Source organism: Mustela nigripes, chromosome 1 (assembly GCF_022355385.1).
Source record: "Mustela nigripes isolate SB6536 chromosome 1, MUSNIG.SB6536, whole genome shotgun sequence".
Classification (NCBI taxonomy): Eukaryota; Metazoa; Chordata; class Mammalia; order Carnivora; family Mustelidae; genus Mustela; species Mustela nigripes.
The window spans coordinates 3,082,813-3,094,930 of record NC_081557.1 but is presented as its reverse complement, the minus strand read 5'-3'; the positions used below and the strand labels follow the sequence as shown (position 1 = coordinate 3,094,930).

General features: G+C 55.4%; 1 protein-coding gene across 11 annotated transcripts in view; it reads left to right on the top strand.

Annotated features, from left to right (window-relative positions):
- The window catches only part of PPFIA1 (PTPRF interacting protein alpha 1), a 68,785-nt gene extending 62,852 nt beyond the window's left edge, over window positions 1-5,933 (top strand). For all 11 annotated transcript variants that reach the window (XM_059399124.1, XM_059399106.1, XM_059399118.1 and 8 more), the window contains 4 exons: window positions 371-439; window positions 1,451-1,613; window positions 3,695-3,765; window positions 5,206-5,933. In XM_059399124.1, the coding sequence (XP_059255107.1) occupies window positions 371-439; window positions 1,451-1,613; window positions 3,695-3,753 (291 nt within the window). In that variant the 3' untranslated portion in view covers window positions 3,754-3,765; window positions 5,206-5,933. The remainder of the gene's footprint in view (window positions 1-370; window positions 440-1,450; window positions 1,614-3,694; window positions 3,766-5,205) is intronic.
- The last annotated feature ends 6,185 nt before the right edge of the window (window positions 5,934-12,118 follow it).

The following is a 12,118-nucleotide window of genomic DNA, read 5'->3' as shown; positions in this document are numbered from 1 at the left end:
CTCGGGAACTTTCTCATGTCCCTGTGTCCTCCGTTTTGACCCATGGGCTCACTGGAGAATCAGGAATGTTTCTGTTTGTCTGCAGAATGTCGTACTTGCCCAGTCCCTCCGCCTCCCCGCCAGCAGCAGCACGCACGGCACACTTGTTGCCCGGTGTCCCAGGAGCCCACGGATGCCCACCTCCCAGGGCCCGTAAATGACTCCCCGTTAAAACCGCTGACTTAAAGTACACTGCGTGGTTCCAGGCTTTCAGCCCTTGAGTTGTTGTTGGTTTTTTAAAAACTCTCCATTTAAAAGTAGCCGTGGTACCCGGGCATCCTCCAGATGAGGCTGATGGGAGTTTGGGGGCGTTGTTCTGTTATGATTTCAGGCTCGCGCTGTCTTGGAGAGAGAGTTTAACAACCTTCTGGTCATGGGGACTGACAGAAGGTTCGATGAAGTAAGTTTTCAGCCTCATGATTTTTAAATTTGCATTAAATGTGAACTTCATATGTGGGGGGGCCCTTTTGGCTCAGCTCGGTCGTGCGCCAGCCTCTTGATCTCAGGGTTGTGGGATTGAGCCCCACACTGGATACAGAAATAACCTAAAAGTAAAATCTGTAAATATAAAGAAACCAACATAAATTTGCATATTTGTAGCAGCCAGGTAGTCTGGGTGACTCTTCCAAATGTGGAGATAGTTTTACTTTAAGAGTTAAGCTTTGCTTTTAATTTATTAACAAATGAGCTAATACAAAAGCAGTATTTTCACTAAGATGGGGAGGTTTTTTTTATATTTTTGCTATTTAACTTTTGATACCCTTCAGAAATGTTTTTCACATCAGAAAGCATTGGTTGAAAAAAAAAAAAAGAAAGCATTGGTTGCAGTCTAGGAAGAGAGTCTGAGCTGTTGTTTTGGGACAGCTGGATACCTCACCCCACCAGGGCCCCTTGCGCTCTGGTGGAAGGTTTCAGAAGTTGATTTGGAAACACAGGACACGTTCATGTTTCATCGTACGAGCCCGTGACTCGTGTGCTCCCACACCACGACATGTTATGTCCTCATAGCTCACACTCCGTGCGAGCACTTGAGTGAGGCGGGAACAGAACACCTGACCCGCTGGCCTGTCCCAGCCTGAAGACTGTTTTGAAGACGATAACATAGTATCTTACCGAGCTAGAAGGTGATCTTTGCTGGAGAAGGAGCGACACGCGGCAGATAGTCACACCCCCAGGAAGCCCAGGACTTCATTTGTGCCCAGCTGGGGTCCCAGCATGAGGGTGGCCCTGCTCCCTTTTGCTCCCAGAAGTTCCCAGTCCGGGCATGAAGTCCAAAGGTTATCAAGAATGGGGTTAGATACACGTGAACAAAATTGCGGTGACAAGGACATTTTAAAGGGATGGTGACTTTACTGTGTATTTTGTCCTTTATTTTAAAAGCAGTCATGCTTTCTGCCCTTTAATTTACCAGGATGACGATAAAAGCTTTAGGAGGGCACCTTCCTGGAGGAAAAAGTTTAGACCAAAAGACGTTCGTGGCTTAGCTGCTGGGTCAGCAGAGACTCTCCCCGCAAACTTCCGGGTCACTTCTCTGTCCTCGCCCTCTGTGCAGCCAAAGAAGATGCAGCTGGACGGTACGTGACGCCCCACGCTCCCCTGGCCACGGCCGGCAGCACGAGCCGCTCTCTGGAGGGGGCACGAACAGCGGTCCCGGCTGGGAGTTTGGGGGGCGTGTGGCTGCGGTTGCGTGCACGCTCAGGGAAGGCTTTCTGGAAAGTGCTTTCCTCAGAGCTGTATGTGGGCCGTGAGAGCAGAACTCGCAGCCTTCTGCACAGGCAGAGCATGCACGTGCTCTAAGACTGACCCTCACGGCTGTGTAGAAAGTTCAGACACAGACACGTTTTCCGATCACACCTGGTCGAACAGTAGCACATTCTCCCGACTGAGGAAGCTGAGCGGTACGCGTGCAGAGACGTGTCCGTGCGGCCCGGGGAGCTCTGTCCTGCGCGGGAGGAGCGACTAGTCCGTTGTCATCAGCGTGGTCTCCACCTCCGTCCCTGCTCGCACTTGTCCGGGCCGTGACATGTTGTAAGAGGGGGTGGCGCAGGGAGCGGGGACCTCGGGAGGTCTCACAGAGTACGGCTGGTCCTGTCGGTGTCCCATCAGGATGGTCCCCGGACGGTCCCTCAGCTAGTGAGGACGTGGCTGTGGCCTGCAGAGGGACGGCTCCACTCTGACCCTGTCCCACTCAGTGACAAGAGGGAGGCCCAGACTCCCGGCCTGGGCTGGAATCGGGCTCTGCCCCGTGCGAGGTGCATGACCTTGAGCCCTGTGCCTCAGTGTCCCCATCTGCAGAGTGGTGGTTGCACTAGCGTCTTCCTCACTGATGGCTTGTGGCAGCGAGTCCTTCATGGGAAGCGGTTGGCGAGTGTCCTGCGTGCCCCGACCCGTCGGCCCGTGTGACTCTTGGTGGGCGGGCTAGGCAACTGCAGGGAAGGGCGCAGGTGTAGACGCACAGCGCGGTGTTCGGGTTCCCCGGCCCCTCGCTCTGCCTGTGCCGAGGGCTGTGAGTGCTGCTCCCGCTGCCCACGTGCAGCCCCGAGCAAAGCCGTTTCCAGAAAGCCTTTGCTGAGCTTTGAGTGAGGGAGGCTTCCCGGGCGGTGTTTTCATTTAAAACACTGCATGTCTTCGCCAGACTTCAGCAACATGCTTAACGGGGGGGAAACCCAGCCTTTTGAAGAAAATAGCATTTTTCTTCAAGAAGCTGTAGATGATTTCTCTAGGTTTTAGTGGTTACTTGGCCTTCGGCTTCTGGGGCAGTCGGCCTGCTCCCCTGCTTTCCTCACAGCTTCACTTCACAAATCGCATCCGACTTGTTAGAAACGTTGGCGACGTTTGGATCGCAGCTTGGGTGAACGAAACATGAGCCTCGAGAAAGGCGCAGGGAGCACAGCCCCGGGAGGGGACCCTTGCCCGCATAGCCCGGAGGCGTAACTCGGGACCCGTGGGCGTCCTGGCTTCTGAAACGTGGGGTGCGTGGGGCCCGGGGCCCCAGGGCGGACGTCAGTAACAGGGCTCCTGGGCCGCCTGTGGGAGACGGGGCTGGGGCTGGGGACTGCCCGCGGCCCGCAGCCGAGCCACACGGGGGCTCTTCATAGCACAGAGCACCTGGAGGCACGCCCGCCGCTGCCGCGGGAAGGGGCGCTGGGCTTGGGTTTCCTGAGCGCAGTCCCGCACCTGCTGCCGGGAGGGCAGGGCCATCCTTCTCGGACAGATGGCCAGAGCTGGCCTCGGGACGGGCCCTGGGCGCCCGCAGCGGCCTGGGAACCTCAGCTTACTGCCGGGCTCTTTGCCTCCCACTCTCCCTGGACGGATGGATACTTAGGGCTGAAAGAGAAGTCTATAAATCGGGAGGCTTTAAGAGAGACGAAGTCACCGTGTTCGTGATTGTTACTAATGCAGATGAGTGTGGCAGAATTGCTCTCCTGTCCCCTGCTGCCCCGGGGGGCCCTGGACTGCTCAGGGGGTGGGGGGACAAGGTCACTTGGTGACTCAGTTCCCCTCCTCCGGCTCCTCCAGTCCCGCTCGGAGGTCCCCTGGGAGCACCTCCGTAGGCGCTGCTATGGGTGTGAATGTGCGTGTGTGTGCGTGTGTGCCGCTCTGAGACTAACCGCATGCTGTGTTTGCACGCCTCCCCTCGTGGCCGTCGGAGCAGGCGGCGTGTCAGGACCGCAGAGGCTGGATTCCGCCACGGTCAGGACTTACTCCTGCTGACGCCTCCTGCGGGTGAGTAGCCGAGAGAGGCGGCCCCAGGAGCTCAGGGCCCCACGCAGGAGTGTGCGCACGAGCCCCTGTGCCCACCGTGCGTGCCGCACACACTGGCCGCCGTGTCCTCGGTCCGTGAGCGGCACAGGGTGTCGCGCTTCTGTCCTTGCTGGCTCCGGTGTCAGCTCCTGTCTTCCCGGGGGTGCGGGGCGGGGAGAGGCAGGACAGCACAGGAGAGGGAACCCGACCCTTGGCGGGCTGTCCCCAGCAGGTCTCTGGCGCCCGGGTGGCTGCCTGCACCTGCCGTCACCCCCCAGGCCGCTGCCCCCAGCCCCCTGGAGACCCGTGGTCCTGAGTGAAATAGGCCCCAAGTTTGAAGCTTCGTGAGGCAGCCCCACCGTGCGGCGCTGAGAGCCTCTCCACTGAGAGACTGGGGTTTGCTTTATTTTTTTTTTTTTTTTTTTTTTTTTTTTAAAGATTTTATTTATTTATTCGACAGAGAGAGATCACAAGTAGGCAGAGAGGCAGGCAGAGAGAGAGGAGGAAGCAGGCTCCCCGCCGAGCAGAGAGCCCCATGCGGGGCTCGATCCCAGGACCCTGGGATCATGACCTGAGCCGAAAGCAGAGGCTTTAACCCACTGAGCCACCCAGGCGCCCCTGGGGTTTGCTTTAAAGACCAGTTTGAGAGAGCGCAGGGAGCGCGTGCGCACACGCGTGTGAGCGGTGGGGGAGGGGCCGCGTGCACGAGCCTCTCCCGGCCTTGGCGCTGCCTGTGGAGCCTGATGCGGAGCTCAATCTCACGACCCTGGGGGCCCGATCTGAGCCCAAACCAGGAGTCAGACGCCTCACTGACTGAGCCCCCCCGGGTGCCCTAAGAGGCTGGTCTAAAAACACCACAAAGAAACAAAAAGCCAAGTGCGTTGCCCTGAGAGGGGCTGAGTATGTGGATTGAGATTTCCAGTGCAGGCCCAGGAGCCCGGCCTCCTGCCCCTGCTCTGGGGGCCCTGGGTGGGGGGTGGCTTTGTTTGCTCTTACTTGGGTTTCCTCCCTCAGCCCGGAGGTGTGGTTGCTGGGGGCTCCCTGCTGGCTCAGTCTGAGGGGCGTGCGGCTCTGGGTCTCAGGCTCGGGTTAGAGCCCCATGTTGGATGTAGAGCTACTTAAAAATAAAACCTTTTCAAAATTCTGTTTTTTCATCCTTTTTTAAAATTGGTAATTTTTAGACATAGGCAAAAATGAATTCTCATTGACAAGCAAAAAGCTCGATGTTTTCTCGAACTTCTCAGAGGGGCTGAAGCTCCGGTTGCAGGAGGGAGGCGCGCTGGGACCTGCCCGGCCTGGAAGCCGCTGCTCACGCGGCTTGTCTTAAGGCTGATTCTTTCCCTGAAACAAATAACACGTTACACGTTAATAATAATAATGATTAAAAGGCTAATAATTCTTTTGTCTGTTTTTATTTTCCAGTTTACCCGCACTACTTCTACAGATGATTATGCAGCATTTTGAATCCAACAAAGACTACATTTTAAAGTTCAATGGAATCTTTAATCTGTTAATACTTGTTATATTGACCCGTGAAATATTTTATTACAGAGTTTTTAATTAGCAAAAAAATTCATGAATACCATAGAGAAAATATTTTAGAATTTAATGTTTCTTATATTTATGTAAACTTATGACTTCATTTACATAGTTACTGACTTTTTCATGTATATCCAGGCTATAAATATCCTTTCAAATCAATTCATGTTCTTTTATCTAATTTTAGTCGTTCAGATGAATGTACTGTAATGCTTGTATGTATAAATCCCAAGAACCAATCTAGGGCTTTTGTAAATTGTGCATTTATTGTAATTACCATTGCTTTGTTATTAATAAACCCTGACAGAGAGGATTTTTCCACGCTCGTAAAGTCGTCATGACACAACGTGTGCTGTCAAACGGAACCCAGCTCCACAACAATCATTTTGAAAGAAGCAGACTCGATTTCAAGCAACTGTTATATTTTAATGACTGACCTTAAGTCTACTTTTTCTAGCAAGAAATGCTTTATTCCACAGCCTGAACAGATTTAAACTATCTGGTGTTAAGTATCAGCTTCGGAAAATTTGGACTGGAAAGATTATTGGAACACTATGGGAATCTCTTAGGACCCCTGGACTCTATAGCCTCGCCCCCCGGGGGGGGCCGGGGGCAGCCGGGGGTCCCGGGGGGCCGGGGGGGGGGGGTCCTGGGCGCCCTCCTGGTGCGGAGCTCGCTGGCGAGGACTCTCAGAGGACCAGTCCGGAAGCACTGCCCCCCCCCCCCAGCTGGGTGCCCGCAGGGGAGGAGGGCGCCATCCTGGAAATAATGTTGTGCAACTCTAACAAGGCCTTACTGTTCTTATGTAAATCATCTTTTTACATTTGTTTGTAAACATGTTTAAAGAATGGACCTAGTCCTACATTTTTAGACTTTGATGAGATAGCCCTTTTGGATTGTATAAGGAGCAAATGTAACTCTTCTTTCTCCTGGGCATATTAAAAAGCCAGCAAGAAATGTGTCCGACCACGGTGCGTTATTTATTATGCCGCTGATAGCGCTGGAAACGGCATGTCTTTCTACATTTGGTTTCTGCTTTTCATTTACTCGTACAATTCACTGTTACCGCTATGTTTTTCTATTAATCTTTTGTGAAACTTCCTGACTATGTAACAAAGTCTGTACAGTCTACTTTGAGCTATTTTTATCACAGTATTATTTATTGCTGTCTTTCAATACAGTACTGAAGCGTTTTCCACTGCCAATAAAGAATACTGACAACCAGCTGCCGGGCGTCGCCGACTCACTGTGCGCCTCCCCTGTGGGCCCGCGGTGGTGCGGGGGCGGGGGGGGGGGGTCTAGTGTGCACAGCAGCTCGGAGACCCAAACAGCCCAAGGGTGCATGTGCAGGCCCCGGGTGTCACCCAGAGGGGGACCCGGTGTTTGTGCCCTGGGTCCCGGAGGCACAGAGACTCACATCTCCCTGGCCCCCTCCAGGGCCCCAACGAGGCCGGGGAGCGTGTACTTGTGCAAGTGTGCGTCCTCACCACTGCTTTCCCACTGCTTTCTCACCTCCCGGCGGTCGTCTGCCTGGGCTTTCCTCTCCCGCTGCTGTCCTCGTGTGACCAGAGACCGTACCCAGGGCTGCGTCCTTATACTTCTCGTGGCCCCTGGGAACCCGCGTGGTGCAGGGCAGAGGGGAGGGGGCGGTTAGGGCTAGCCAACTCCGATGGTTCCCCCTCCCTATGCCGGAGACTGGATCCCCACTGGGGTGGGGATAATAATGACATTTTTCGGGGCACCTGGGTGGCTCCATGGGTTAAAGCCCCTGCCTTCGGCTCAGGTCGTCATCTCAGGGTTCTGAGATTGAGTCCCGCATTGGGCTCTGCTCAGTGAGGCGCCTGCTTCCCTCTCTCTCTGCCTGCCTCTCTGCCTACCTGTGATCTCTCTCTGTCAGATAAATAAATGAAATCTTTAAAAAAAAAAAAAAAAAAGATTTCCCTTGCCAATTCCATTTATGCCGAAAAAGCAAACGTCCAATGAGAAAGAGACAGAGCCGTAAGCAGGTGTCTGGGACGTTCCGCGGCTCTGAGAAGGCCCGCTGGCTGCCCGTCGGGGGTCTCCCCTTCCCACATGGATGTCCCAGGGCTCCTCCGTCATCCCGTAGCCCCACATGCTCCCACGGAGCTCCTCCCGCCGCTGCCCTCCCCGCGGCTGGGCCCAAGCCGCCCTCCCTGTTTTGCATCGTGTGTTCTGAAGCACCGTGGGGTTGGGTTCTAGTCCTCACAGCGTGCTAACTCTGGCCTGTGTGCAGCTGGACGGGGCTCTCGTACCTTCTGCCTCCCGTTAGAACACCTGTCAGGGGCCCTCCCTGGGGGTCCAGGATGGGCTCAAGCTCCCTCCCGTAGCTGCATCGACAAAGACCCCTTTTCCAGGGGAAGCCCCATTCACAGGTTCCGGAGGCCTGGACGGAGGAGGTCCGCTGGGGGAGCCCACCCCGTCCGCCCGCCTCACTGCGGGACGTTTCTAATGGCGACATCAGGGTAGGGAAGACGGGCCCCACCCTCCCAGCGAACAGGACTGTCCCCAGGTACGGAGAGGGAGAGCCGAGAGCCAAGAGCCGCCAAGAGCCGGGAGCTGCTGAGCTGAGATTTGGGGAGGAAGCAGCCCAGGGTCTGGCCCGAGGAGAGCAGAGGACACAAAATCATGAAGGGGCACCTCTGGCACGAAGACAGATTTACTCATGGTTGAGCTTTGAACTTGAGTGTGCCGAGTATCGCCTGGCCAGAGACTGGTGACAGCCGGGCTGGGGGCCTGGGAGGACTCTGGCCTATTAAAAAGCTATTCCAATAACCCCCTGGAGGTTATTGTGGAGGGCCTGCTCTGGGCAGCCACTGGAGGTGCCAGGGAGAGCGTGACCACAGCTAACAGTCCCGCCTGCTGGTGGGAGGAGGCAGCGCCTGCCTGGGCACCAGGGTCCTGCAGTGGAGGCTGCAGGTGGCAGCCACATGGTTGAGGGGGCACCCCTGGACAGATTTCGGGGTGCACCAGTGCAGATGGAGCTTACAGGGGTGTCCTGATTTCCCGCACGTGCCCGCTGTCCCGCGGCCGGGTCCGAGGGGGGCCCATCTTGCATTAATTTCAATGGGTCTCGCCGGCCCTCTTCTGAGGAAGCCAACAGAACACAGTTCTCTCCTCGCCATGAGGGGCGGCCACCAGCCCGCGGCTTCCTGGCTTCAGCTCCACAGCCCAGCATGCTCTCCTCAAATTAAAAATTTTTTTATTTTTTTATAAAGATTTTATTTATTTATTGAGAGAGAGACAGTGAGAGAGAGCATGAGCGAGGAGAAGGTCAGAAGGAGAAGCAGACTCCCCGTGGAGCTGGGAGCCCGATGCGGGACTCGATCTCGGGACTCCGGGATCATGACCTGAGCTGAAGGCAGTCGTCCAACCAACTGAGCCACCCAGGCGTCCCCAATTTTTAATTTTTAAATTAAAAGGAAAGTAAATTGAATTTTTTTAATTGAACAAAAGCAGTGTCGCCGAGGACTTGTGACATCACACAAGCTACGGGGCTGAAGGGATCGGGGTTCTCCCTCCTCCATCACCCCACTTTCTGTTCAATGTTTAATTTTATTCTTTCACGGTTTTAAGCAATCTCTACACCCAATGTGGGGCTCGAACTCATGACCCTGAGATCAGCGAGTCACACGCTCCACCAATGGACCAGCCAGGTGCCCCTCTTTTTTTTCTTTTGTTTGTTTTAAGATTTTGTTTTTTGGTTTTTGGTTTTTTTTTGACAGAGAGCACAAGCAGGGGAAGGGCCGAGGCAGAAGCAGGCTCCCCGCCGAGTCGGGGGCCTGACACAGGATGTTGGGATCATGCCCCGAGCCCAAGGCAGATGCTTAACCAACTGAGCCCCCCCCCCCGGCGCCCCTTCAATTCCAAGGAAAACAGCAGCGGCCGCTGTCCTTGCTCCCCTCCCTGCCCGGTGCGGCCGCCCCTGCCCCTCTCCTCCCGCCTTTCCCCTAAGAAACACGTGCTTCATGGGGGCTCCCGGCTCACCAGTCAGCATTCACCTGCTACTGGCATCTCTTTGAGGGGGAAGAGAAGTTAGCATCATTTACCGGCAGCCAAGTGGACGGCTGGGCTTACAGCACGGCGGGCACGGGGTACCACTGTGCTCCCCAGGGTTTGTGGACGAAATGGCGCCTGGGACTGGCTGGGAGATAATACCAGTGAAGGCGCATCTGGGTTGATGGCGGGTGAAGGCGGGATGCGTCCTGGGAGCGGCGACATACCACACTTGGAGAAGTGTGTCCCGGGTGCGATGGGCTACAGGTCCTTTGTGACAACTCCCGTCTGGGGTGGAGTCTAATCCCCCCCCCACCCCGCCTTAAGCCTGGGTACTGGTTGACCACGGGAATGTGCAGAGGGAACACTCGGGGACCACTGCAGTGAGGCCATCAGCAGCCTTCTAGAAACCAGCTCCCTAGTAGACATCCAACCGCCCAGAGACCAACCCCCACGCTGTAAGGGAGCCCAAGAGAGCCCCACGTTGGCACCGTGAACGGTGAGACCCCAGAGGTTCCTCCCACCCCACGGTATGTGCCCGGCTCATAAGTGAGGGAGCCACACTGGACAGCCCAGTCCCCAATGACAGGCCGGAGAAAAGGCATGACAATCTCCCCCAACAGGGAGAACCAAGTTCCCAGACATCCGGCCGAGCGTCAGCGCCAGCCCCACCAACTCCACTGGAAAGGACATGAGCCGCTGCCCTGCACCCCGTCCACACTCATGATCCCCGACGTGCCAGCGTGGTATGAGGGTTGGTTTTTCTCGTGAACTCGTGGGGTGCCTTCTTACATGGCAGCAGATGACTGGAACCTCATGTCCCACATGGACTGTTACATGTTCTGCGGCCTTCTGTCTGTCTGTCTGTATGTGGTCTTCGTCCAACCCCCCCCCCCCCCCCCCCCCCCCCCCCGCGAATTCTCCCCTGTCCCCCCCCAGAGCTTCATGGTAAAGAAACAACAATTTACTGTTTCTCTTGATTTGCTGGATTGCCAACCTGGGTGGCCCCTTGGCTGGTCTCTCCCGGTTGCCCCCATGTGCCGGGGACCACGGGCTCGTGCGACCTGCACGTGTTCCTGCTCACGTGGCCTGCTCACCGCCCACCGGGGTGCGTCAGTGCAGGGCCTCCTCCGGCTCCAGAAATGCAAGATCCAAAACGAAGGGGGCCCCAGGGCTAGAGCCCTGAATGCTGTCCACAGAACTCATACCCTGTTGTTTCCTGCCACCTTATGCTGACAGCAGGTCCCAAGCCCAGCCAGGATGCAAGAGGCTAGAGACGCAGACTCCATCTGTCTCTACGGGAGACACAGCTAGGTCGCCCTTGCGGATGGCATGCTTGTGTCCCCCTGAAACTCATATACTGAACCTAATGCAGGACGTGATGGTGTTTGGTGGTGGGAACTTTGGGAGGTGCTCAGGTCCTGTGGGCGGGGGGGCCTCATGCCGCTGCTCTTGTAAAGGGGCCCCAGAGAGCTCCCTTGCCCCAGTGTCATGAGCGGGCCCACTGGGAAGGTGTCCTTCTGTGAATGAGGAAGCCGGCTCTCCCCTGACACCACTTCTGCGGGTGCCCTATCTCGGACTTCCAGCCTCTAGAGCTCTGGGAAGGGAAGTTTCTATTGTTTGTAAGCCACTCCCTCCGCGCTTTTTTGGGACAGAGACCCAGACACCAGGCCAGTCCCCTTGCAAAGAAGCACAGAGCGTGGTTCCTGGAGGTCTCAGCGGTCAGCTTCAGCTGCAAACTGCCCCTCCCACCCCCATGACCCACCTGGGTCCTCCATGCGATCACTATTGTCCCTGGAACAGAGAGAATAAGAGATGAATTATTTTGTGGATAACCTGGTGTTTTGTTTTGTTTCTTTGTTTTTTAAGATTTTTATTTATTTGACAGGCAGAGATCACAAGTAGGCAGAGGCAGGCAGAGAGAGAGGAGGAAGCAGGCTCCCTGCTGAGCAGAGAGCCCCATGCGGGCCTTGATCCCAAGACGATCCCAAGACCTTGGGATCATGACCTGAGCTGAAGGCAGAGGCTTTAACCCACCGAGCCACCAGGTGCCCCTAGGTAACCTGTTCTTAATTTAGCAAAAACAATTTCTTGGCCATGAGCCCTTAGCATGAAGACAATACTCAAGTGCACAGGTTTGGTAATAACAACTTGTGCGCTAAGAGTCGAACCCAGCCAGGCCAGCAGACGGCTGCTCCCGGCCGCTCCAGGACGCCCAGGAAGGACGGAGCACTAACGGTGAGGGTGAGGTCTCACTTCACTGTGGGACTTGGGCTCCTTGTGAGCTGGTCAGAATTCTCATTTTCAGGGGCTCTGTACACTTTGTAGGCTCTTAACTCTGGGGGAAATTTTTATTTTTACAAATATATTGGTATCAAAATGAATACAGCAACTACAAATATGTTCTTCAACTTAAAATTTCAATCTTTTTCCTTCTGATTTTAAAACATTTTTCAGGCCCTCTGGGTGGCTCAGTGGGCAAAGGGTCTGACTCTTGATTTCAGCTCAGGTCACCCTCTTGGGGGGCCTGAGATGGGAGCCCGGCTAGGGCTCTGGCAGAGCCCGGTCTGCTTCTCTCCTTTTGCCCTTCCCCCCACTCTAACTCGCCCACCAATAAGTAAATCTTTAAAATAAAACATTTTTAGGGGTCTTTGTGGTGGGCTGGATGGTGGCCTCCAAGAAGTAAATCCAGGGGCGCCTGGCTGCCTCAGTCCCCGAAGGAAGCGACTCCCCACCTTCAGGTTGTGAGTTCAAGCGCCACCATGGGAGGCGAGATCTTACA